This window comes from Carassius gibelio, chromosome B10, assembly GCF_023724105.1.
Source record: "Carassius gibelio isolate Cgi1373 ecotype wild population from Czech Republic chromosome B10, carGib1.2-hapl.c, whole genome shotgun sequence".
Taxonomy (NCBI): domain Eukaryota; kingdom Metazoa; phylum Chordata; class Actinopteri; order Cypriniformes; family Cyprinidae; genus Carassius; species Carassius gibelio.
The window spans coordinates 19,116,542-19,143,873 of NC_068405.1; the positions used below are offsets into that span (position 1 = coordinate 19,116,542).

Here is a 27,332-nt window from a genome sequence, read left to right on the forward strand (position 1 = left end):
ACCAGGAGAATAGTGGTTCCATTAGAAACTTTAATATAGTATAAATAAAAAAAAACTTCAAGAGCATATAGCAGTTAAAAAGAAACAAATTAAAACATTGTAAACCTTGTAAATAATTGTGCGTCCATAAACATTAAAATGCCACAATCAATTTTATCACTTCATATGTTTTGGTCTTTTTTTCCCCTTAAGGGATAAATAAAGTTCACAGGCAGAAACACAAGCAGTTCCTCTGGCTTTATAAAAGGCCGCTCAGTCGTTCACTGACTTCCCAAAGCTTTTTGGCCACCGCATCATCTTTGGCTTTGGCACAGACTTCCTCCACAGCGCAGCAGGAGAAATAACGTCCACTCAAATGCTCGATTCCTTCCTGAACGGCACAATGAAGAGTTGTTTGGGCCCCGGTTTTTGGGTCCAAGAATAGCAGTCTAGCCACTGGCTCGATGAAAACTTTCTGCCAGAGACTCACATTGCGGGAGAGCTCGGTCTTTACAACACCTGCAAAAGGGTGAAACAATATGTATGCGTTCAACCCAACTGATCAGGGATTAAACATCTTCAATAGAGAATATAAAAGATGCACGTTTATCAGGTTTATCTCTCAAAAAAAACAAAAAACAAAAAAACAGGAAATGGCTCTGAGCATTCCAGATGATAGGATAGATTAGTATCAATGATCTGGAATTCACACGCAAAAACTAAGGGTCTCATTCATATATTTTACTCATGTACTTCATTTCATTATTTATCATTTTAAATAGTTTCATTCATACTGGGAATGGGATTTTGCACTTCAGTGTATCCAGTTGGTAGAAAACATACTGATTTCATGAACAAATAAGTGCGTATTCATGATTAGTACACAACACGTTGTGAATGGCACTCAAGTGACACAACTGATGCTGGTTGGTCATGTGATTGTGAAATCATGGTTGATGTAGTACATTAGAATTTCACTTGTACTACCCATATTAATACTACATGTACGAAATGTTTTCATGAAGTTTCAAACCTAATGTAGTACTCACTATACACTATGAACTTTCGGATGGAGCTTCTGTTGTTATATGGTTTAAAAGGTGTGGTCATATTTACCACTTTGAGGATGAAGTCCAATTAATTCAAAAGAAATCGACACTATTGGAAACTTTGTGCCTGTGAAACTTTTGTCCACACAGATTTCACAATCACCATATTTGCCACGTTGGCCAACAGAAAATTGCTTGGTTTGAAAGTCACTTCTGTGTGACTTTAGACAACATCCCCTTTTTTTGGATGGTTACATTTAGCCAAAAATTCACTAGAGTCACCTCACCTTAAGAACAATGAAGAAAAAAAATGGTTTTGAAAATTTTCACAGAGACATTGCTTGTCAAATTCTTATCCTTTAAATGACCACAAAAAAAATAACTACCATAATTTACTCAACCTTGTGACATTCCAAACCACTAGGTCTCTTCATTTGATTTGTGGAACGCAAAAAGAGGAATTTGAGTGATGTACAAACAAATGGAAAGAGAGTCATACAGGTTTTGAATAACATAAGGGTGGGTGAATAATGACAGATCTTCAACTTGATAAACTATTCCTTCAAGTATGATTTACCTGGATGAACACTGTAGCAGGTGACGTTTGTGCCCTTCAGTCTCTTGGCCAGTTCGTGAGTGAACAGCACATTACAGAGTTTGCTGTTGCAGTAGGCCTGGAAGAACTGCCAGCTGTATCTCCCTGACCCCAGGTCTTTGGTGGTAACAAGAGAATCGAAATCAATCTTGCCCCAGCGATAGGCCATGGAGGACAGCGTGACAACACGAGCAGCAGGACTCTCCTTCAGACGATCCAGCAGAAGACATGTGAGCAGAAAATGGCCGAGATGGTTGACACCAAACTCTATGCCAAAACCATCCTCGGTTCGACCATCTGCCACAAGACCTAAACATAAAAATCACTTGAAAGCCATGCCATGTGTGGAACATAATACTCAGTATTCAATCAAGATATCAGACATTGCTTACAATCTGATTTGAAACAGAATTGATGGTTTGGCTTACCTGCATTATTGATGAGCAGATCCAGTTTTGACTCTGATTTGAGGAAGTTTTCAGCAAACGCTCGTACAGATTTGAAGCTTCCAAGATCAAGCTCCATAAACAGGATATCATTGCTTCCTGTGGCCTGAACAACAAATACGGCTCAGTAAACACTCAAAACTCTTGAATCAGTGGTCAGAGGTGATGGTCCTCACCTTCTTGATGTCATTTATAGCAGACTCGGCTTTCTTCTGGTTTCTGCAGGCCAGAATGACTCTTACTCCACGACCTGCCAGGTCTAGAGCTGTGGCCTTACCGATACCAGTATTCCCGCCTGAAAGAAACGTCAAGCCAAACATCTCTCATTTCCACAGAAAACACGTGCAGGCTTCCCTCGGCGTCCCAAAGCTACCGTGAAGGATACAAGCGCGTTTTAAGAATGATTAAAAAAAAAACACTTGCCTGTAATAATAGCCGTTTTCCCGGTCATGTCAGCGGTTCCTTTACATTTTGACTTCTTAAACAACGTCTCCACCAAAACGACATAAAGAGCCGCGACGAGCGCACCGGCGATGAGGAGGTGAATCATGTTTGTGATCCGCTGGAGGAGTCTGCGCCTGCGGGCGGTTTTATGTAGTGCGCCCGGGCCAGAGCCTGATAAACCGGTCCGGGTTTTTCTCCATCTCCGCATGAGTGCTCACCGAAACCAGTTTTCACGTGTTCAAGAGAACAAAAGACCGTTCAAGGCCAAGGACTGCTCATTTATCTTAATATCTTGGCATATTTTATTTACAAATGGGGTACAAAATAGAGCTGGAAACTCTTGAAAACTCTTTTGTTTTGACATAACGAATCAGTTAAAGGTGCTTACATATTCATAATGTGTTGATCGATCTTTGAATTATATTTTACCAAAATATGGGTCTAAAACCCTGATATTTTTTTTTATTTTTTTTTAATTACCAATAAAGTATTAAATAATCATCACAAGTAAACAATTTATAGAAAACACACACAAACAAGGTTGTAAATTAAATTTAAGTTTTAATTCAATTCAAAATTATGTATCTTTTTTCCCTTACAAACAACGTTTGGTAACATGTTAAGACCAAATACAGCAAATGCCACAGTTTGTGTTAGAACTGACAAAATTCTATCATTATAGGTACTATATTTAAAAAATGTGATTTATTCTGGTGATGGCAAAGATAAATTTCAGCAGCCATTACACAAAACTGATTCACATGATTCTTAAAAAAAATGTATATTAAATTTGTAGTAGTTATTGGTAAAACTGAAGGAACATGCCATAATTGACGTATTTGTGACACCTGCAATTCGCAGGTGATGATGCATATTGTTTTTTTATTAAACCACTTACATATTCTAACTGGGAGAGGTGACACATTCAGCTCAGTAAGGCTTCGGTGTCCCCAGACACACCCTTTGAGTTACGTCTTTACTTTGGCATGACAAAGATACATTATTTATACAGTGGAAACCTGGTAAACTTCAGGAAATTAAAACGTATCATAAACAGAGCGGTTTGTGTTGCATTCAAAATGTGTATACAAACGCTATCTGTAAAACAATCAAAGAACATTTTTATTAGAAGAGTTAACAGCTCCTTTTGCGGTCAGAACATGTTATGAACGGCAACATTTTACTGACACAGGCTATTAATAATATGCAGAAACACAGATTTATCTAACACAGTTGCCCACGGGTGCCACTATATGCAAACTGTGCTAGTCCAAATCCATACAGGTGTAATGAAACTGATGATTTCACGCTAAACCAACAAGCCTCTCGCTGACTTCCCAAAGCTTTTTGGCTACTGCATCATCTCTGGCTTTAGCAAAAACATTCTGCACCGCACAGCTAGAGAAGTAGCGTCCACTTAAGGGTTCAATACCCTCTTGAAGTGCACAGTAAAGAGACGTCTGAGCTCCAGATTCCACGTCCGAAAAGAAAAGCAGCAAAATTGGTGCCATGAACAGCCGCCACCATAAATTGCTGTGGCGACCAATGTCCGTTTTGATGGCCCCTACAAAATAATTCAGCATTGATTACTTACGACTCACGATATTTTATCAAGCACTGATTTCTAAAGAATAAAGAACACAGACTGACCTGGATGAAGACTGTAGCAGGTGACATTTGTGCCTTTGAGTTTCTTGGCCAGTTCATGCGTAAACAGGACATTGCAGAGTTTGCTGTGACTGTACGTCCCTAATAAGGCCACTGCAGAATTTCCTAAACCCAAATCTTTATGAGTGTTGATGCAGTCAAAATCAATTTTTCCCCAGGAATGGGCCATTGAAGAGACTGTCACAACTCTGCTTGGGCCACACTCTTTTAACCTTTCCAACAGCAGGATGGTTAACAGAAAATGACCGAGGTGATTGACGCCAAAGATCCTTCCAAAGCCATCCTCAGTCTTGCCATCAATTACAAGTCCTACAAAAACAGAAACATCAATACTAAGGTTTTAAACATAAGATTTTAAATTAGTTATCTTCAAAAGTTACTAATTGTATCATTGCAATTGCATATATTTAATATCTACCTGCATTGTTGATAAGAATGTCCAATCTGGATTCTTTCTTGAGAAAGTTTTCAGTGAAAGACCTGACAGATTTCAGACTGGCCAGATCCAAGTGCATATACAACACCTCTTTGTTTCCTGATTCCTGTGTGCCAGTCACATCAGTTTATTGATTTCACATGCATAGATTCACAGATTTCATACATTCCTACATTAATTCTGCAAATTTATATAGCAGCATCACAGATTTGTGCAATAAAACAGCATGCTACTGATATGGATAAGACTGTATCATCTGCACAGTGATTGGCTGGGATTAGTTGCACGTCATCATTCTCACATTATGAGATCATGTGACAATAATATCAAACCGGTTTGAAAATAGCATCTTTGATAGCTTAAGACAGGATAGGATCACATTGCTGACCATGCGCTAGTAAAATAAATAAAGTCTATTTTGATTTCATGCGGACTTTAATATTTAGTATCTTTGTGAAGATTAACTCACTTTATAATATCAATAATATAGATTTTACACTCTAACGTCAAACAATATATATTTCAGCAAACATTTTTGCACTTTCTCAGAATAACTTATGTGTTAAACAAAAGTCTAACCATTAACATTTACCTCATTTGCACTTTCAGTCACTGTATATGTTAAAAAAATCTCAAAAATAAAAAAATCTCAGGTTCCTCATCCCCTTTTTTTCAGGTTTTTTAAATAAAAAATGATTTCTTGTTAATTTAGCTTACAGCAGTTTTAAAGGGGTCAAATGATGCAATCTCAAGTTTTCCTTTCTCTTTGGAGTGTTACAAGCTGTTCGTGCATAGATAAGATCCCTAAAAGTTGCAAAGACTAAAGTCTCAAATCCAAAGAGATAGGCTATTCTTTATAAAAGTTAAAGGTCCCCTTCTTCGTGATCCCATGTTTTAAACTTTAGTTAGTGTGCAATGTTGTTGTTAGAGTATAAATAATATCTGTAAAATTCTAAAGCTCAAAGTTCAATGCCAAGTGAGATATTTTATTTAACAGAATTCGCCTACAAAAAAACGACCAGTTTGGACTACAGCCCCCTAGTTCCTGCAGTAATGACGTCACTAAAACAGTTTTTTTTGACTAACCTCAGCCCAAATGAATACACAAACAGGGGGCGTGGTCTTGTTGCGCTCGATGGAGAAGAAGGAAGAGCTGCTTTTGTGTTTGCCATGTCGTTGAAACGCTGTTAGGAGTCCAATTATCTTTGTTTGGGCTTCCCAGGGACGCTTTACTTGGAGATTAATGATTACAATTCATGTTTAAGTCGGTTCTCAAAAATTATAATCCACATGTAAAACTATGTGCAGCACTTGTTGCTGAGGACAACTTCCTCAATCTCAATCAGTTTAATGCCGGATTCGCACAAAGATTATTCTTGAAAGATGGAGCAGTTCTCTTTGTCTTGAGAAGGCGTTGTTTATGGACCACAACCAGTAAGTGTATTTTATTATTTAAATTGGCGCCTTTAACAGTTTCTGTAACTTATTACACAAAGGGGAACGCTGTTTAGCTTTGTTAACTAGATGTTAGGGCTGTGCAAAAAAAAAAAACGAATGCGATTTTCATGTGCATCTCGTCAGTAAAAACGCTCCTGTGATTATAAATACATCTCCAGCACATGCGTTTTAGCCCAATCAAGTTACCAGGAGGGCCGCATGCGCTCAGCTGGTGTTGAATCACAACACAGGAACCGCTGGCCAATCAGAACTCGTTACTATTTCTGAAGGAGGGACTTTATAGAACAGGGAAGTCATCAGCCCGTTTTTATGATAGTGAAAACAGAGGTATACAGATAGGTGAATTGTGTGAAAAATACTGTTTTTTACACGCGAAACATGAACACATGTTATATTGTACGGTCCGTGTATCTTTTGGTCATTCGATTTTCTATTTAAAAATAAATAAAGATAAATGAGAAACGGTTTGATTTTCGTTTTTTCGTTTTGTTTAAGAAACAGAAAACGAAAATTTAGCTGGATTTTTCGTATTTTTGTTTGTGGGTAAAAAATCAGATTATGCTTTAATATTTGTTTGAATGTGTGGGCGGCGCTGAAACGCCCCTTTCATCCCTCCTGTACTGCACCAACAAGCGGCAACCGCAAGCTCAGTTCATTTTCACCAGGAGAGAAGCGGCATACAGCAGAGTTTATTAATCCTGCCAATTCTTTGCTAGTGGTGCTTGCAAGATAAAATAATAATAATAATAAGAATAATAAATTAAATTCATAATAAAATAAAAAAATAATATTATATTTTTCCTGCTGCTGCAGTTATTGACAAAGCAGACTTGACAACTTTATTCATAAAACACCATTTGCATTTTACTTTAGCCTGTGATCTACAACGACATGGAATAAAATATAGGCCTACTACAAATTTTTTGCCTACTTATTTTATTCTAGGCCATTCATAAAAAAAAAATTAAATGGGAAAAATCCAACCCCACATTTATAATAAAATTTATATTAATACAAGTTAAGTTTTCCCCATAATTAGTCTACTTTAAATGTTTTAATTATAGGCTAAAGGCTACTTAGAATTATGAACTGAATTCACGAATTCTGTAGATGACTGTATGAATATAGTGACGGTGTGACATCGTTACAGATAATGAGTTCAGACGGGAAACACTGCACCTCTCGTTGGTTTCATTTGAATTACATAGGCCTAAATATAAAATTATTATTATTATTATTCTATTTAAATGGCTTATTTTAAAAGTAGACGTGTCCAGCAAGACATGGTTCGTCTGATGCATGAGCCTGGTTCATTTCTGACGTTTCAGAAAGAAGTTAATGTAGACCAAGATGACAGAGCACATCCTGTTGAGTTTTGTAAGGGTTTCATATTATTTAGGGTGTCTTACGACCCAAACTGATGGAGCTGAAGCTCTTTCCTCTTGTTATCGGGATAGAAGCTGTGGATCGGGATCCGCCGATCGGAGAAGTGCAGCAGACTACACTCTACAAGATAAAGCTTCAGTTGCTGTTGTTTGTATAGCAAATGAAAACATGTTAGGCTGTGAGGTTTTTCTTAAATAGGCATAGAATAAAATTAGTAGGCAAAAAATCTGCACATTTCTTGTCATTGTAGATCTTACAGTAAAATTCAAATGTCATTGAATAAATTAATTTCTGTTTGGTCAAAAAAAAAAAAAAAAAAAATTATATATATATATATATATATATATATATATATATAAAGCTTGCAAGCACCACTAGCAAAGAATTGGCAGGATTAATAAACTCTGCTGTATGCCGCTTCTCTCCTGGTGAAGATGAACTGAGCTTGCGGTTGCCGCTTGTCGGTGCAGTACAGAAGGGATGAAAGGGGCGTTTCAGCGCCGCCCACACATTCAAACAAATATTAAAGCATAATCTGATTTTTTACCCACAAACAAAAATACGAAAAATCCAGCTAAATTTTTGTTTTCCGTTTCTTAAACAAAATGAAAAAACGAAAATCAAACTGTTTCTCATTTATCTTTATTTATTTTTAAATAGAAAATCGAATGACCAAAAGATACACGGACCGTACACTGTAAACACAATCAAAGCTTCAAAAAAGTGCGAATAACAGGACCTTTAAGACTTATCCACACCCTCCTAAAATGCCTAATTAAAACATGCCCCATGTCTAGGTCACTGTGCGGGAAGATTTGCATAAATGCCCAAATGTTTATGCAAAGAAAGAAGGCGTAACTTTCTCGCTGTAGTGCTGTCTATTGTTGGCTCTGCCATCCTGAAGCTGTTTGAAAGTGAAACTACTTTGTTTGGCCTTCAAAAAGAGCACACCACTAGAAATCAGTGATTAAATTGTATTGACAACCCTGTTTCCGAACAGTTCAATTCAAATATTCAGATGTGTGCAGCACATTTTACGGAGGATTTGTTTTCTGAACCTGGGAGAGTACGAGGTCGGCTGTGCACAAAGGCTGTTTCTATAAAGGGCCAATTTCAACTTTGCAACAGTCTGTTTTCATAGGTGAAGAATTTGCCACTGATGATTCAAACGCAAGTATTGAGCAGTTTAGAGTAGTGCTGGTTGTATGACGTTTCTCCAATCACAAATGCAGACATGGTTTTATGATTAGGTGGCGTGATATGCAACACAACACGTAAAAAGACAGTATAAGTCTTTATAATCAGTAATTATGACCTCACTGGATTAAAAAAAAATGCCTTGTTTGTCATGGGTTTTATTATTTTTGTCTCGTCCCACCGGGACACGGCATCACAGTATGGTAAAGGGTGTAACATTTACGTCACACGCTTGAGGTATTCGGCCAATCACAACGCACTGGATTGGTGGCCAATCAGAGCACACCTAGCTGTTCAGACTGATGAGCTATGTAAAAATCAGAAAGGTAGGGCATGAAGAAGCGACAATAATGTACAGTATGTGGAAAATAATGTGTTTTTTTTTACCCTTAAACCACATAAAAACAATCAACAGGCTTAAATATGCCGTTATGATTCAAAGAGCTAATAAAGTAATCAGGTGTTTACTGTAATCTACTAACCTTTTTAAATTAATATCTTTTTTTTATAAGATAACAATCAACAGTTAAAATATATAACTTGTGAAAGTAAACACGACCTGATATTTGAATGCAGCGGAGTGGTTTTGCATGATCGCGCCCCCTTGTGGACTTTTAACTTCCGTCTTATTATTTAGAAACGGCCATTATCCTCAACAGCGGTTATTATATAATGCTCGCCTCGCTCTCACCCTTTGGATGTCTGTGACAGCAGCCCGAGCTCGGCTTTCGTCCCTGCAGGCTAGAATCACTCGAGCTCCCCTTTTCGCCAGATCCAGCGCGGTGGCTTTGCCGATGCCAGTGTTTGCTCCTGCAATTAAACCAGCTTAAAATGTCACTCTTGGCTATTCAGTTCCTGACCAAGAAACGCCTGTGCGAACGTTAGTGGACGAGTTGTCAATTTTGCGTTGTGTAACGAGAAGAGTCAAATCTGCAAAAGCGGTTTTAAATTGTCAATAATAATAAAATGAGGACATGCGTGACTGGTTGCAGAGAATATCAAATGCACTAAAACCGAGCACATACCGGTCACGATCACGGTCTTCCCGTGCAGCTTGGCCATACTTTTACATTTTGGCAGGTGCAACACCGTCACGCACAGCAGCAGGTAAAACCCGACGAGTCCTCCGCAAATGAGCAGAACGGTAAACATCATATTCAGACGATCAGAGCAATAACTGCTATATTTGCTTATGAAAGACCTCGGTCTCCTTCAGACCAGGAACAGGAAGACGAGCCTGGAGCCAAAACCCCCTCCTGTAAAGTCTGTTCAGATTACACAACCAAAGCCCAGACACTCACAGCTATTGTACTGAACATTACACCACTGTTGAGCTGATTAAATTCATTTCACTAAATATTTGTTATAGTTTCTGAGGAAACTGACCTGAAATAAAAGATGGACCTTTTAGGTGTCAGAGGTATCTAAATGATTGAAACACCCTGTTTATATCAGCCCTTCATTGTAAATGTATCCGATTCAAGCTTGTCCAATTATACACTAGATGAAAATGTTAAGTATGTTTTTTTTAGTACCCCTTTAAACCAACTATATTGTTTGCATCATGCAAAAGGCAGGCATCAGAATATATGTACTGTAGATTTTTAAAAACCCCTTGATATAAAAATAATAGTAATGCTAACTTTAGAAAACTACTAATCTTACAGAAGAGCAGGCTGACACAAAGCACAAAACACAAAGCTACTGAATTTCTAAAACATGTTATTTAAAATCTGGTTTGTATTTACATAGTTTGACATAAGAACCTGGTGAAAACTAAATTACGGAACCACATGAAACACACATAAAAGGACTGAACAGCAACCAAATAATGCACAACAGAAATAATACAAACTGGAGCACTTTTTTGCACTGAATCCTGTGGATCTTTGGCTATTCACATGGATACTTACATATATGTACATGAGTCTCTTTGCACACCAAAGAAACACCAGGTCTGACTGCGCTCCGGTGGACGTACATAAATAAAAGCATCCGTTTTTAAAAAGAAAAATTAAAATGTGTATTTATATAAAAACTATTGTTACTGGCACAAAATAGAACATGTTTTGATGTTTTTCTTTTACATGTGAAAACTGCTCATTGGTTCTGAGCATAGAGGATGATCAAAGTTTCCCTTTAAAAATGCAAGTTTTGCATTGAGACAAGAAAAAGTGTGCAACCTGCCAAAAAAGTCTGAAAGAAACTAGAAAAAAAGTCACCTCATGCAAGTGTGTAAACAATTAAATAATTAGGAAACCGTTTAAACTGTACAAGTAGAAGCTTTAAGGGTTAAGTTACAAGATTGTGTTGGAGCAGAGGAGGCGTGGCCTTGCTCAGCTGCTCCCCCTGTTGGCCAGGTGTGGGAGTGAGGCTGCAGGTGGTGAGCTCCTCTCGAAGCGGCTTGTTGGCGAACTCAGTGATACTGAATATAAACTGGAAGCAGCCCAGTTTGACATGGCTTCCGTGATGGAGGAGTGCAGTGCCTTCCCATCCTGCACCACTGCCTCCAATCAAACTGGAGCCGCTGTTTTTACAGTTACACTGAGTGATGGAAGCATCGTGGGACATGCAGCTCATAACTCCACCCTCTGTTGTTGAAGCCACGCCCATTGCAGACTCCTCCTGCTCCTTTTTTCTGCAGCGTCCTACAAACACACTTGAGTTAATACTGAAGCTTACTCTGCAACGTTTTCATGAAATGGAAATCACCATTATCTATTTTCTAAATGCATGTTATTGACAATGCATTTTTCATCTTCCCCATCTGGGAAGAGAAATAACTCACGGATGATGTTCTGCACTTTGGCTAGCAGGTTGCTGGATGGACTCTGGTTCATCTTCTCAGAGAAGTCACAGGAATATAATACGTTGTCGACGGTTGTCCCGTGTTCGCTGTAGTTCAGCAGTTCATACTGCTTTGTATTCTGCAGAAGGAGAGAACAAACGTGTGTACGTGTAAATGACCTCCTTTGTGCTTAAAGCATGTTAAATGTTTAAAATCGCATACCTCATCATAAAATATACAGGCATGTTTCCCTGAAACGTAGTTACAATGCCCATAGTTTGTAAGGCACACGTCCATATCAGCACCTGCAATGAGAAAACATAGTTGTACTGAATAGTGTAGGATGACGCATTTACTGCAGCCACAGAATGATAATCACCTGTCCCGATGTAGAGACTCCTGTAGCACATATTTACAGCCATTCCCTTTTCCGAGGCCGAACACAATGAAGCTCTTGCCTGCACTTCCCTGTTTTGGGCTGAAATGAAACCTCAAGAATTTATTCCCTGAAGGTAACACAAATTTAGAAAAAAGCATAATGAATAATAAATCTCATACCTTCACTGTGTTTCCTGCCAGTGGGTGATACAGTCAAAGAGGAACTGCTCTCAACAGGAGAGGCTTTCGATTCAAAGAGCTGCTGAATCCTCTGCCATGCTAAAAGCTTGATAAATTTCTCATCCAATGAGCCAAGCTCAACTTCTGCAATACCAACAGGGTTTCAGAATGCGTACAAAATGCTCCAAACTTTTGAAGTGTTTTGTTTAATATAGCTCAAGTAATAACAATAATGAACCTAATACAATAATTATTTTATTATCAAATTGATATATGTGACCCTGGACCACAAAACCAATAATGAGTGTCAAATTTTAAAAATTGAGATTTATCTTTTATCTATTTATCTTATCAGAAAATAAAAATTGATTATTTCTGACCCACACAATGTTTTTTTGGCTATTGCTAAAAATATACCCCAGCGACTTAAGACTGGTTTTGTGCTCCAGAGTCACATATAACAATTTTTCCCCCTAATTGCGCAGGCTTACAAACATGCAAATGTATTCTATTATTCTAATTCAACTATGTAAGTTTGCTGAGTATGTATGAAATTCTATGAAAATAGTAGTCCGATTTATGGCAGCTTTATGTACAGATATCAACTGTAATTATGACTGGTTTATTTACTAGCTAATTTCACTGACTTAACTGTAGGGAGCGCCAAAGTCACAAAAATACACAGAACTACATAAATGTTAGAACTAGGAGGGATTATGAATTCCTAAAAGTTACATTATCTTTTCAACCTAACTTGAAAAGCAAAACAGAAATATTACAAGATTCCTCTCTGAAACACACAAAAACCCACCTCCGCTGTCCTGCACGATATCTTTTATTCGTCCCGACAGCTCCATCATGTTAGGTTCTGTGCGAGAGAAGACGTCACCACTGCCTGACGTCACAGCATCCAAAACAGCATTCCCATCTGATAAGAGTAATCAGCCAATCAATATTTTTAAAGCATCGCTATGTAATAATCAAACTAGAAACTGGAAGGGGATGTAGATTTCTGACCTTTTGACCCGGTGTCTGAGATGCTTTTCTGTGATTTGACAGCATGCGCTCCTGAACATAAAGTAAAGCCTGAGAGTTTTGCTGCTACTGTGTCTGAAGCTGATGTCGTTTTCTCATGGTCACATGATGGAGCGCTGGGTTCAGATTTGACACACACAGGAGGAGAGTCCTCAGTTCGACTACAGGACTTTAAGCTTGCTCTCTCAGTCTTGATCTGTGTTTCAGGGTTGGCATGGTTGGGTGGAGAGGGCGCGTGTAAACGGGACATTTCATGGTCAGTGGTGTTTTCTTGGGTTCTATCAGGACCATGCATTCCATTGGACCGAACCAATCGTTCTACAGGGCCATTTGTGGTCTTACAGTTCTGACACAGTCCATTAGTACATGAGCTACAGGAAACTTTCGGAGCAGTGTTCTGGCTGCCCGTTGAGACGGCACTCTGGCAAGAGTCTCTGGGTTTCAGATCTGTCTTTTCTGTGTGCTCTGAATCCCAAGGAGATGTTTGTCTGTTTCGTAGATGCCTCATAATGCTGCACTGCAGCGAGATGACGTCTTTGAGCCACTACACCATAGCATAATAAAAGCACTGGTTCAGAAACAACACTGAATTCAAAAGCAGAAGCAAACCGCAGGCTGATTATACACACCTGACACTGTTCGTCTTCACTGGCTAAGTGCTGTGGGGCAAACGATTCTGGAAGGCCAGTGCAGATCAGTTCCCCTTCACGGATTCCTGCCGTGGCCATCAGAGTAGGCGGGTTCTGATACTGTGACTTAATGGCATCTGGAACCTGCGATTAACCAAGCAATATTTCAACATCATCTCAAGTGTCCATCACTAGTGTCAAACAGTACGTTTAAAAGAGGACAGATTACCTTCAGAGTCTTTCTGCTGTTGGTATGAGCGGTTTGCTGTGTAGGGGGGTGCTGCCGATGTATCCGCTGCAGGAAGTCGAGTTTGACGGCATGCTGGGATATGCGGTCCTGAAACTGGTCAAATAACTGGCAACGGTTGCTGAAGGTCAAGCTCCTCTGGTTCAGCTGTGAGGAAATGAGGAAAATTCATGAGTAGCATGTTTGTAGAGATCTTTTCCATTTTAGCATATGAAAGTGTCACAATTCAAAAGATACACAAGTTTCTGGTTTCTGTTTTACACAAGCTTCCTTACTACTAGGTTCTGGATGTGGTTGGGACACATCCACCTGCCTGTAGGGAAGGCAGTGAGAGGCGGGTCCAAACAGTCCATATGAAACAAAAGAGGACAATAATCGCACTGGATCAGTGGAGCCAATCGACAGCTCCTGAGAGAAAAAGACAACTATTAATGTATAATATCCTAAAATGGGGCCCTTTTTAAAAATAAATAAATAAATAACATGTATATATTTACAAAAGCTTGTACCTGCTGCATGTGTAGCACACCTTCACTGGCAGTGGAACCAGTCCAAAATGGTCCAGTTCATGTTGTGGACGTTTAATGTTCTTGGCTGATAACTCGTCTTTTCGTCTCCTTTTGCTGGTGCCTGAGGCGAGAAAACAGATGCACTGAATCTTAGAATCACATACAGTCTGTTCATAGTATTTTAAAGTGAGATCAGAATGTCCTGTACCTGGAAGTGCGGTCGTGCAAGTGAGGTCATTTGGAAGCTGGAACTGCGTAGGGTTCATTTGCATGGCAGCGGCGATTAGGAGGCCGAATGGTCTTTTGAGTGTGGTTGTGATGTTTGAGAGTTCAGGCTCAGAACCCTGGGCCTCGTCCTCCACATCCAGGAGATATTCCTCCATGTCGTTCTGCTCAGACGGTGTGTCTGTGGAAGAAGTGTTGGAGTTGGGCGTTGCGGGTCGGCTGCTGGGTCGTCTCTCCAAAAGTCGTACCTGAGCGACAGCAGCCCGAAGCCCTGTGCCGCACGACCCCACAGAAGGATCCAGGCGTAATGTCCCACATTCCTGCTCAGGAGACGGAGAAGGCATCTGCTTCCCCAGCTGCAGCTCCAACAGACCGTTAATTTGCTCCTTCTTCTGCTCCCTTTTCTGTTAAGAGCCAAAATACAAATAACATGATTTTGAACATTTTTGAACTTAAGGCCTGTTTCTTTCTTTTCTTTTTGTTGTTTTTAAGGACCCACTGGCATAATTGATAAAAAAAATTGTAGAATTAAAGTATAAAGATTTTTCAAACTCATGTGATCAGCTAAGAAAAAAAAGGAAAACCTTTTCTCTCATTCAGTATGACTATACATTAACAACTTAAGAACATAACATCAATTACACAATATAACAATAATTTAAAATATATTACGTTATAAAAATTACATATTACTATTACTCTAATAACATTAATGTAAAATAAATAACTTCAAATGTAACACCATTTTACATTTATGCATTTAGCAGATGCTTTTATTCAAAGCAACTTATTTTTTTATCAGTATGTGCATTCCCTGGGAATTTAACCCATGACCTTTTTTACGCTGCTAACGCATTGCTCTACCACTGGGGCACAGGAACATCATCTGAAAAATCTTATCTGAAAACTGCAGGGAGAGTTTAAGGCTTCTCTGTTGTATAAACTATTCTCATTTAAAATTTGGAAAGATTGCAAAATTATGGGCAAGTTTAAAACTTCGCATAACATGAGTGGTTGTTTCATAACAGACAGGACACCAACCTTCTTGCGAACAGTGCAGCGATGGCACATCCAGTCTCCAGGGGGCAGCATTTCTCTGCACAATGGCGGGTTACTGAGGAAATGTAAACAAAGTCAGAGGTAATACTACAGGCTTAGCACAGAGAAAACATACACTGTTATAGTATGCACAGCCATTCAATACAACAATGAATGATAATGGGACAGCAGACCAGCTTTTTACTTTAGCCTACTTTGAATGTAAAATTTAAAAAAGCAAAAAACCAACAAATTTCTTTTTAAGTTTTAAAGTTTCTAAAACCATGCCCACATTAAACACCTATGCAAGAGATGATTTAAAAGAGGCAACTTTGAATAAGCTATCTATACCCAGCCGGTATTGAGAGGGTAGATCAAAACCTCTCTCTGTAAGAAAGGAGTCTCTCTTTTCTAATGCATTGCACATGTGCAAAAAGATCTATGTTCAAACTACTGATGGTAGATCCTGTAATGAAGTCTAAATGCACCAGGCTCTCAGATTCTATATTACTTCAACAACTGGGTAAAAACATAGCAAATAAAAACCTGTTCTAACTTTCCTACCTATAACTTCCCACAGTTATTTCAAATACCTGACCTGTTAAGAGAACTTCCTAATGTAGTTTCTATCTGAAGCACATCTGATCAATCCCAGAAACTCTGTAATTTAGAGTCTACACAAATACAGGCCAGTGCGGCAGATTTCCAGTGGCCCATGGCCCACTCTGCACCAGCTGCATGTGTTTCTCCTCAAACACACATGGAATCATTTCACCTCCCAAACAGACGGAATAAACAATGAGAAAATCCGGAGGTGAAATCGATGCGATTCAAACATCCTCCACTGCAGCTGACCGTCTACTACGGCATGAAGTGAGATTAGTCACAATAAAACAAAAAGAGAGACATATCTTTTCTTTCAAACTCTGATGTACATCCGAGTGTAACAGACTAACAAATAAGAAAAAAAAAACTGCACCGCAGGGATTTGGGTCTGTGCATCAGTTGTTGACTAGATTTTGAGATGTGGACAGTGCATTCAAAAATGAAGGCAGATGAGCGTTAAAGCTTGCAGGGTTGAATTTTAGCCGGAAGCCCTGCATATGTCATCAAGAAGAAGTCTGTCTTTTATCAACTAAAAAATGTAAACCTGCACGGATTATCTATAACATGCATTTCTAAAACAGATACAGCACATTTTTATTTAATGCTCACGTTAATAAACGAAGCCGATCAAAGATGTGCAAACATCTGACAAAGTGACTTAAGGAAAATCCATCTCATAATCTTAATCTTTTCATAATGGAGACGTGGCCGTGGCGTTCAGATGTCCATAGTTAATGATTATTTATCAGCTCCCTGCTACAGCTTTTCCCTGCTCATGCAAAAAACATCAGCAAATAAATAAACTCTAACACCCAAGATGTTCCAACTGGAGATGCAAGAAGAAACCTCAGCCAAATCCGACGGACATATAGTTGTAATGCATGTGCCCCAACTAAACAAGCATCACAGTCCTCAGCCCAATGTTGTCCCAGCTCCAGCATCACACACACCAGCACTGTAGATGGAAGGCAGCAGGGCAGTGATCACAACACAGCAGGTCCCCTCCTTCCCGGCAGCTGTCACAGGTATCGTGATTGGTGGCCCTGCCGGCTCTCCTGGTGCTCCTGTCCGGTTTCCTGGTCCGCTTCTCTCCATCCTCAGATTTGGGTGGTGCCAGCAGAGTCTGGATTTGCTGCAAGAGACAGATTCAGAAACTCGTTAGTGAAACATCTGCCCACTGTTTTCATCACATCAGCCACTCGAGCCATTGTTGGGCCGTGACCGTGAACGCGCGCGCGCCCCAGTGAAGGGAGGCTATGGAATGGATGACATTAGCGAGCAAGAGCGTGTTAGCGGCGGCACTGACAGTGTTAACCGGACACTGAAGAGAGGATTAAACGAGTGCACAAGCGTGTTTGTCTTACCTCCATCAGCCCGCCGGAGGTATCCAGATCGTACACGATCGTCGGGGTCTCCATTTTTCCCCACATCAACACCAGCCCCAACTGGTACTGTCTCCCTCAGCCGCTACGTTACACCACGACTCCTGTCAGATGAAGAGCGTCTGACCTCCAAACAGCCGTGGGATTCCCGCCCGTGTCTGTTGTGGCTCCGCGCGGGCTCTCCGTTAATCGAGCAGGCGCGCAGAGGCCTCTATCCGTGGTGCTGTGCGAGACTCCGGGCCGGCAAGAGAAGGAATAATAAAGACACAGAAATTATCATGAAGTCCATGTTGGAAAGACGTCAAACATCAAGCCTCTCGAAGAAAAAATCCTCCGAGGAACTGGCAGCGGCGAAAACCAGACGATTTTCTCCCGGTGAAACAACGACTTAACGGCGGAGCGTCTCTGTTGTGATGAAGGAACGCTCGCGCGAACTGACGCACAAACCCGTATGCGCATGCGTCACCCCTTCAGTAGCGCTGGGAATCCAATTCATTTAGAGATTCGGTTCGCTTTAGTGAACAGGTTCAGTAGAATCAATTTACTGATTTTCCATGGAGGAGGGTTATGTAATAAAGAATTAACATTTATGCATCTATATATTAATAGATTTTTAAATAACTATTTATATGATAAATATTTAAATACTGTTCTGAATGACTTTGCATTGTTTATGGTTTTTACAAACCTTAAAACTCTCCAACCAAAGTTTATTTTTATTATTTTTAAGGGATAGTTTACTCAAAATAACTACTCACCTTCCAAACACCTGTTGACAGTGTTGACAGCCTCAGTCACCATCCGCTTCCATGTATTTTCTATACAATACAAGTGAATGGTGACTCAAGGTGCCATTCGGTCATACCAGAGGGAGGAAAGAGGAAATTCATTAATTTGTAATTAAAGAAAATACATTTATCAGGGTGAGTAAATGATGACAGATATTTAAGTTTTGGGTAAAGTCTAAAGTATCCATTGTTTACTGTCGAGTGGTTTACAAACGATTTGTGAATCGGTTAGAATGAATCTTTATAAGGAGCCGGCTCAGAACAACGATTCGTTCGCGGTCGGGCATCACTTACCCGTAAACAGTGGAGCCATCTTGCTCTTTTCCTGTTTATTAATAAAAGCTCTCTGTCGTAGTAGTCATTGTGGGAAACGTCAGTATATCCTTTTTGTGGGTGTGAGGAACTTGTTAAATACATCAACCGGCGAAGGTTGGAAAGCGGATGCCATTATCCGGTTTGTTTACGTGTTCGAGTCTCTTTGTATTGTGAGGGAAATATCTGGCCTCTGATTGGTCCGTTCTGTCGCCGGCGTGACATGAACCAGTGTGTGAAACGGAAGAAATGAAACAATTTATTTTTGGTGGTTTTGGAATGGATTAATTTTAAAATCTCCAATGAGCACTGAAAAATGGTGGTGAACAATTGTTAATTATTTTATTATGTATATAATATGTAAGCTATCATAGGCTATATGTATGATCTAATTAATTTTCACATTTACATTCATAAAAACTCAACATTCAGAATAAATTAGCATTCATAGATATTCAATATTTAGAATAATTGATAATAGAATTAATTCTACTGAAAAATTTAATTTTATTCTAATAAAATCAGAATAAAAATAAATATGCAGTAGAATGATAAGAAAGATAAAGCAGTGATATTTTTCAATAAATAGCTGGAATCTGGTTTAAATTAAAACTTTGATAGCTGCAGACTATATTGCATAATAAATACATAACACAAAATCAAGTTTTAGACCATTTATTTACAGTGTTCTGCAAATAAGCCCACATGCAGCGACAGTTTTACATAGAGAAATGGCTTTATCACCATCATGAGCTCAACTGAACTCAAGACTCTCAGCCATGCTCACAACTCTCATAAGGTTTTGCTGCATGTGGGTGAAAACAACCTCCACCTCTGTGGTTCCCCAATGTGAAACAAATAATCCAGTGCATTCTGATATAGTCCAGACTCCAGCCTCAAAGTGTGAGCCTTGTGGAGTTTCACCAGACAAAAAAAGAAAAAAAGTACAACACAAATCGCAGGCTCTGATGTGCTACAGAAATAAAACCCTATTGTCCACCATCATTAATGTGCTGGCAGAGGTCTTGGAGAAAAATACATTTACAGGAGCCCAACAGAAAAAATGAGAGGTGCCAAAAGAAAGACAGGTGAATTTTACATACACACCTTGTATTGCCTTGCATCCTGAAAAGATAAACAAATCAGATTTCAGTACAGCACAGTAGTTCCGCTTAGCTGTAGTGTTCAAAGTCTTCATTCAGAGCCCAATTAAATACAGCTGGTGATCCAAGTCGTAATTGAAACAAAAACATTTAATGGAAAAAATACACAGCTTTGGAAGTGACATATTAATTTACTATTGTTTTTATTAGATAAAAAAATGCAGTAAAATAAAATGTACTTTTAAAATGTAATTTATTTCTGTGAGGCAAAGCTGACATTTCAGAAGCCATTATTTCAGTCTTGTCTTCAGTGTCACATGTTCCTTCAGAAGTCATTCAAGTATGCAGTTATATGATTCGGCACTCTGTAATTTCTTCTTATTTTTTTTTTTATCAGTGTTGTGCTGCTTAATATTTTTGTGAAAACCATTATGCTTTTTTGTAGTAATGTAAATGTCTTTTCTCTTCCTTTTGATCTATTGAATGCATCCTTGCCGAATAGAAGCATCGTGTTCTTTCATATAAAAAATAAATCTATATTTATATATGTTTATGGAAGTATAATGTGCAAGCTAATTCAAGAGCTTCATTATCATTTTCTTATTTGAATCAAACTTATGAAGACATGAAACACAAAAATTATGAACATGTGAACATAAATGACTTGAAACAAAACATGAATCCTGTGAGATTCATATGAAGGTAATATAATGTAAATAAACAATAATAATTGTATAATCATTCCAGTGGAATCTGTTATTCACATTCAACAGATATTTCACATTTTTCACATTCAGTAGATATCAGCGAAATTATTTTTTGGTTAATATTTGGTACTCCAGTATTAGTAAGAACATCCGATATGAGAACATGAAGAGGGTAAATTGAGACACACACACACGCACACACATGCACACACACCATCTGCTGAGTTCTAGATATCAATGACCCACAGCCTTGAGCCTAAATGGGTTTTTACATCTAAAATGAATGTTTTCATGAGGGACCCAGAGTCTTCTCTTCTCCACTGCAACCTGACATATTTTATTCTAACCATTTGTATGTTATGAATAAACAACAACAACCAAAAAAAAAAAAAAAAAAAAAAAAACATTTCTTAAGGTAAATTTCTTAAATCTTAAGATTTTATGTAACATTGCACTAAATTATGAAGATATAATATTATATATCTTGTCCTTAATTCTTTAGTAGGATCATTCATGGTACTACGTCAACATTACAGTATAAATGGCCTTTAAAATAAAAGCATATTTCTCTGTTTGCTATTTAGCCATTTAACTTTGTTTATTCACACTATATGTTCTGCAGACCTACTCAGTGTCACAAATGACAGGTGGAATGACAGAATGGCAGGTCAGGACAGGACGATGGTGTTGTGAGAGCCCACGTCTCTGAGGTTTATGGCATCCATACTTACTCCCGTCTCATACACAGGGTTGTCAAATGCAGATTCTTCTGTCATATTGTCATACGGTGGAGATGATGGCCCAGGAAGCTGAAAAGTTTTGCTTTGAGCTCTGCGGGAAAAAAAACCAAAACAACCTTATTAGTGAAGAACAAACCCCAAAACAAAAAGCAGTGTCCTTTTCCCAGCCCTTGAAACTTACACTGAGATGCAGAGGAAAACGACCAGGAGAAGCATCAGCACCGCCGCTACAGGAATCAGAATGGCGATGGCGATGTTGACGCCCTCCACGTCAAACTCTGTACCAGCAGCTGTAATTTGGACATTTTATTGAACATTTAAAATAATATATTACGATGACGAATTAGGATGATTTAATCTTTTCTGATTACAACATATTAATAATACTGAAAATAGTGTCACCGTTCAATCTGTGTTCCTCACTATTTCTTGAGGAAGCTGAAAAACACCAATAACATCTTCTGTAAGACATCTGAATCATTAAACAGTGTTTTGAAATGCATAAAGATGTATATACCACCTGAAAGAAAGTAGTTCGTACCTCTGCACATAGGGGGCGCTCCGCTCCATTGAGACGGATGTCCAGGGAGGCAGTGGATAGTGGGTTCACCCTGAAGCACATAACCTGTACGGCAGGTGAAGCTCAGAGTCTCTCCTGCCTGGAAAAATGCTTTCTCTGAACTTTGGATGGCCGTGGATGGAGCGCCAGGGTTACTGCAAGGTTCATATCTTTCAGCTACAGAAAAAAACAGAGATTTCAGTCTGCTGTGATGCACTGTATGTGCCGGGATGCAGTAATTCTGAAGTCCACTAGATGGCAGTAGAGTATAAGGTTTAGGGTTGCATTTCTTGCAATGCTGAGGAATAAATGCAACAGCACAGGTGTTTTACCACTTACGGACACATTTGGGCAGTCTTTCACTCCACTTTGGGTCTGCAGTATCTCTGCTGTAGCAAGTGAGCACTCCTGGGCCAGAAAGTGAGTATCCTTTGTTGCAAATGTACTCCACGGATGATCCCACAGCGAAACGAGAGCCAGTCAACAGTCTCCGGCTGTTTTCCACTAGCCCCGGCTCATTACATGACATAACTAAGCAAATATCAGAAATAAAAACACATGATAACAACAACAATAACAACAAAAACAATAAATAAAATTTTTATAATTTCCCAAAACTAAAAAAAAAAGAATGAAGATAAGAAAACAAATTAGAGAAACAAAACTATGCTGGAACTGAAAATGATAATGTGTCATAATTAAACATATTAAATGTATAAATCTAAATTCTATTTTAAACATCAACTATGGTGGTTAAAACATTAATGATGTTTAATAATAACTATACAGTATATATTATTAATACATAATATTAGTTAGATTAATATTATATTATGTTAATTAATTCATTTAATTATTTAAAAATAAGACATTTGTGCAAAGGTATTGGCTCATTAACTGTGATCCACATCATTATCTTCAGGAAATTTGAATGGGAATGAATTCAGATATAATATTAGTTTTCAAGAAGTCTAATTATTTTCAAATATCCTCAAACAAACAAACTTCCATCGCTAAACCCACACAGATACCTGCCAGTTAATGCTTCTGAAAACTTACTTTCGTTATCACCGGCGGCGTATATATATCCGGGATAAAGATTAAAAAAAATATCTTCAAACTACGCAGAATAATCATAAATAATAATTATTTCGACATTTATTCGTACACTGAACCGAGAACCGTTTCTGTCAGACGCGTCTGATTCGAGAACCGAGGAGCTGATGATACTGCGCATGTGTGATTCACTATGAAGCAGACTGACTCACAGCTCGTCTGAACCGAACTGATTCTTTTGGTGATTGATTCTGAACTGATTCTGTTATAAGCGCGGGTAAACTGAAGGCTTGAATTAAGGGCAGTCATCGCTAATGACATTACATCGAGCGCAAAAGAACCGGTGAACCGTTTTTTTTCAACTGGTTTATTTGATCGAATTGTCTGAAAGAACCGGTTCACTTGAGCACCTGCTCCTTTGCCCCTTAAGTGCCCTTTTGTCAAAGCAAAATTTCCTCGAGTTTTTTTTTGTAATAACATACCATTTTGCGAATGTCTGCCCACGCCCAATCTTAATATTATTACAATTTATTAATAATAATTTAGCCGTAAATAAAATGACCAACATGATGTCCTTTCACCTGACCGGGAAAATTCCTCATGTCGCACGCGCATTTTTTTAAAAGATATTTTCAACACCGTGGCAGCTGGTAAGTGGTGTTTCATTCTCAGCGAAGTGATTTTGATGTTTATTTACTTATTATTATTTTACAAGAACGATGTGATGTGGGAACATGCAGATATGTTGTTTATATTGCTGTGTGCAGCCTGTAGTGTAGAAGTAACACTAGCGTGCTGTTTGAGGGAGAAAAGTTTCACAGGCATCGAGGGGTCTGGTCTTTTTATTTTATTTGACTAAACTTTTATTATATTACAGTAATTATTTATTTTTTAACACGTTGAGTGCCTTAAAACTAATTATCACAACACTGGTTAGGCTTATTCAGATTTTCTCATTCTCTGAATTATCATTATAAAAATAAAAACAATTCAGAAATGAATTATATTTAATTTTAAATGTGACGCAAATATTTTTTTTTCTACAATAGCAACAGTGTTTACAACAGCAAAACCACTTTAGCCTGTAAACTCAATAATATCTCTCTGGAAATAAATGTAAAAATATAACTGTCAATAAAAAATGCATAATATACCTGACATCAAAGTGCAGTGTGAAGGATATGAATTACAAATGTAGCCTGTCATTCGTTTACATTACAAAGGTGTTAAATTTTAGACAATAACAACTACAACAGTAATAATAATATTAATCACCATATTCCAGTGTATCAGTTTTTTTATGTTTTGTATCAATATTTAAGGAGGACTTACTGATTAGGTGCAAGAGTAGTAGTGATGGTTAAAATAATAGATTAATGCTGAAACAGAAGAAAAATATATTGCTGTATTGATATTTTGAACAGCGCCATTTAAAGCCTTGTTCCATGTGCCCTTTTTATGCTTTGAGCACCTGGCCTTCCAAAGGTCTCTACACGGCCCAGTTCAGAGGGAGTGTCAGTCACGTTAAAAAATTTAACAGCTTAAGTCATTTGTGGATTAATGCTTATTGGAGACGCGAACCGTTTCAAACGATTCAGTTTTATTTGGTGAACTGGTTCAAGAAGATCCGGTTACATCGAACGATTCGTTCGTGAACCAGATATCAGTACACTTCAGTGTTTTGAAATCTCACACAACAGACACTGAAGAGAAGACAATGCTGAATAAAGTCATAGTTTTTGCTATTTTTGGACCAAAATGTATTTTCGGTGCAGTAATATGCAGTCATTAGCCGTGCCCAATGTATTTTTTGTTGGTTTTCATGAAACCCCCTTGAAATGACCAGGACCCCCCATTGCCCCCCCCCAATCAAAATTGTCTGGAGCCGCCACTGCTCGGTATTCACAGTTAACGGACTCTGCATCCATATTTAACGGCTCTGTCTGCATCTATCGTGATAGGTAGGTTATTATTTGTAGTAACCTTAATGTACCAGTAGATGGCAGTCTACCTAGTTTTAAATCTATGCAGTAATTATCCGCATGTTAATTAAGTTTTCTTAGTGTGACTTAAGCACTAATGATCTGCTGTGACCTTTAAGTCTGATATTAGCTCTTACTTTTCTCACAGATGGGGACGTCTCCACTCCATGTCAGATCCCACTGGCACATCAGGATCTCTGAGCCCTGCAGACGGAAGCCTGGGTAACACTGGTAGGTAATAACAGTGCCATGGGTCAGGTCGGGATGAGACGTGCTCTTCCAGCCATTAGGGATTTCTGGCAGCTCTGCGCAGGTGTCATTACGTGGCACTTCTAGCATTTGAATGGTGGAAGGAGAAAAGAGACATTGGGTCTTGGGATTTTTCTATTTTTACCGTAACGTTTTGAATGTAAATGAGGCTGCTGTGAGAAAACAGTTGCCCATTTGAGTCTTTGCCCATGACGGGCACTGCCAAGCAGGTTGGCACCTATTGTTTGTTCAGACACTGCCCAAATGTGATTCATTTAGGAAAATACAAGCTCTGGCTCAAAAGACATGTCAATAACGGATCCTTAATGTACTAATATTTACTGTAAACTGCTTAATCTACATACAAATGAAACAAACAAGAATGTAAAGATGATCGGCACATTCCCGTAACGCCACTAACCAAAGAAATGCACTACAAAGCCATTGTTGTATCCGTAGACATTGGAGGCTGGATCAGATTGAAACTGGATAGTCACATCGGCTGTAGAGGTATAGAGTCTAAATCGGGGAAGAAAACCGCTGTACTGGCCCAGGATGTTGGCTGTGAGGTCATCACCATCATAAAAGGTCAGCAGGTCATTCCTCCCCAGACGAAGACTAATAAAACCACACATATGAATGCACATCATTAATGTAGCTCATGCATTTTTATAGAAAAAGAAGTGTAAATGAAGACAGAACATTATTATTTTTAGGTGAACTATCCCTTTAATTAAGAAGAATGGTGGCATTCTAACATAAGAATCTGTCACGGCACCAGCCACATTTTTTCCCAGATGGTTTGCTGATGTCATCCTGCAATTCATCTTAATTTCCAAACCAACATGAGTAATGCAAGGGGAAAACAAATTACACAGCCTAGGCAGAAATTTACACAACAGTATCCACGCTGAGAATCAATCATGTTTTCCATTCTGTCATGCTAAATGGCAATAAAGGCCAGTGTTTAGATTCCCTCATCTATCGGGAGGCTGCATTTACCTCTTCAATGGGGAAGTGACATTTTGCTAAGAAATGAGATTTATTTAGTGTAATGTTGGAAAGCAGAGAGGCAGAGCCCTCAGGGCCGTCACACAGCTGTCAGCCCTTCGGGTTCTGTTGTTTGGGAAGGTCATAGATGAGCTGTGTTAATATTCACAGCCTGACAAAAGACAAGGGTACAATAAGGGTTTACAGAGTTAAATACACATATACATGTCCTGATAATCAGTTGAGATGGACTGTGTTTTTCTTCTTATTCCATCGAACAGGCTCATTGTTAGATACTTTCAGGCCTGTGTGTGTGTGTTTTGGAGGGTAAGTTTGGAAGATAATTTTGTGCAGAAGCCACTAAAGCTGAGTTAATGATGCATGTTGAGACACACAGAGGCTCTGGGTGCAGAGATAATGTCACACTCAGCCTCAGGAAGATTCGATGACTGGTGGACCATTGGCTTCTAAAAGGGGCAGAATGTCAGAGCAATAAAGAAAAAGCTTTTAATTTTACCCAATTTTTTCTTATTAATAATAAAAAGAGTAGGTTGCTTTTAAAATGCCACATTGTCTCTTTGTAAAAACTTTGTCTAATAAAACAATATCTTTAGATTATGCAAAATTTACCCATCACAAATAAACTTCCTTACTCCCAATACCTCTTTAAACCCATCCCAAAACTATTTGTACTGTGCCAAAACTCACAGATAAGTCCACAAACTAATCCATACCACATGCCACCACAAAACACACCAACAACTCCATAAAACCCATCCATATATATCCAAAAAATCTATTTGTTCCCCCTTTATCCTACTCATAGACCAAAAAACCTACCAATAACACTACAAAAACACCTATATAACTCCAAACCTACCTATACCACCCAAAATATACCAAAAATATACCACCATAATAACCACTCATACCACCACAAAACACATAACTTCACAAAACCCATACATATCAGTCCAAACCAATTCATACCATCCTAATCTCTGCTCATACCACCAAAACCCATCCATCTCACTCTAAACGTATTTGCCTTAATGTTTCCCTCAGATCTTCTGTATTTATGCAAAAGTCGCAATCAGACCTCAGTACAATAGAGTGCACATCCAAGAATACTGTAGGTCACAAAAAAAAATTAAATTGAAGAAGCTTTATT

At 38.6% G+C, this 27,332-nt stretch overlaps 4 protein-coding genes across 6 annotated transcripts in view; all 4 read right to left on the minus strand.

Annotated features, from left to right (window-relative positions):
• Positions 1-16: 16 nt before the first annotated feature.
• On the minus strand, positions 17-2,785 carry dhrs13a.2 (dehydrogenase/reductase (SDR family) member 13a, tandem duplicate 2). The gene is made up of 5 exons (XM_052567566.1): positions 2,493-2,785; positions 2,246-2,364; positions 2,052-2,175; positions 1,606-1,932; positions 17-498 (listed from the first exon to the last, which is right to left on the minus strand). The coding sequence occupies exons 1-5, from the start codon at positions 2,719-2,721 to the stop codon at positions 239-241; spliced, it is 1,059 nt and encodes a 352-aa protein (XP_052423526.1). The 5' UTR covers positions 2,722-2,785; the 3' UTR covers positions 17-238.
• A 269-nt stretch (positions 2,786-3,054) lies between these two features.
• Positions 3,055-9,914, minus strand: dhrs13a.1 (dehydrogenase/reductase (SDR family) member 13a, tandem duplicate 1). Its single transcript, XM_052567568.1, has 5 exons — positions 9,684-9,914; positions 9,350-9,468; positions 4,600-4,723; positions 4,164-4,490; positions 3,055-4,077 (listed from the first exon to the last, which is right to left on the minus strand). The coding sequence occupies exons 1-5, from the start codon at positions 9,811-9,813 to the stop codon at positions 3,818-3,820; spliced, it is 960 nt and encodes a 319-aa protein (XP_052423528.1). The 5' UTR covers positions 9,814-9,914; the 3' UTR covers positions 3,055-3,817.
• Positions 9,915-10,363: 449 nt separating this feature from the next.
• On the minus strand, positions 10,364-18,900 carry phf12a (PHD finger protein 12a). 2 transcript variants are annotated; one of them, XM_052567564.1, is made up of 15 exons: positions 17,658-18,900; positions 17,244-17,425; positions 15,691-15,763; positions 14,633-15,053; positions 14,425-14,545; positions 14,191-14,323; positions 13,898-14,062; positions 13,669-13,812; positions 13,022-13,583; positions 12,816-12,932; positions 12,005-12,148; positions 11,826-11,924; positions 11,669-11,751; positions 11,447-11,585; positions 10,364-11,306 (listed from the first exon to the last, which is right to left on the minus strand). In XM_052567564.1, the coding sequence occupies exons 1-15, from the start codon at positions 17,721-17,723 to the stop codon at positions 10,951-10,953; spliced, it is 2,805 nt and encodes a 934-aa protein (XP_052423524.1). In that variant the 5' UTR covers positions 17,724-18,900; the 3' UTR covers positions 10,364-10,950. The 2 variants fall into 2 exon arrangements, with proteins under 2 accessions (XP_052423524.1, XP_052423525.1); XM_052567565.1 differs by lacking the exons at positions 17,244-17,425; positions 17,658-18,900 and having other exon boundaries at positions 14,633-14,830; positions 14,898-15,053.
• A 534-nt stretch (positions 18,901-19,434) lies between these two features.
• sez6a (seizure related 6 homolog a) overlaps positions 19,435-27,332 on the minus strand; it is a 37,213-nt gene continuing 29,315 nt past the window's right edge. The window contains exons 10-17 of one of the 2 annotated variants that reach the window (XM_052567563.1): positions 25,593-25,789; positions 25,060-25,254; positions 22,224-22,415; positions 21,867-22,061; positions 21,728-21,763; positions 21,507-21,615; positions 21,317-21,416; positions 19,435-19,900 (exon numbers count right to left, since the gene is read on the minus strand). In XM_052567563.1, the coding sequence (XP_052423523.1) occupies positions 19,871-19,900; positions 21,317-21,416; positions 21,507-21,615; positions 21,728-21,763; positions 21,867-22,061; positions 22,224-22,415; positions 25,060-25,254; positions 25,593-25,789 (1,054 nt within the window). In that variant the 3' untranslated portion in view covers positions 19,435-19,870. Of the gene's footprint in view, positions 21,417-21,506; positions 21,616-21,727; positions 21,764-21,866; positions 22,062-22,223; positions 22,416-25,059; positions 25,255-25,592; positions 25,790-27,332 lie in introns of both variants that reach the window. The other variant, XM_052567562.1, reaches the window with a different exon arrangement.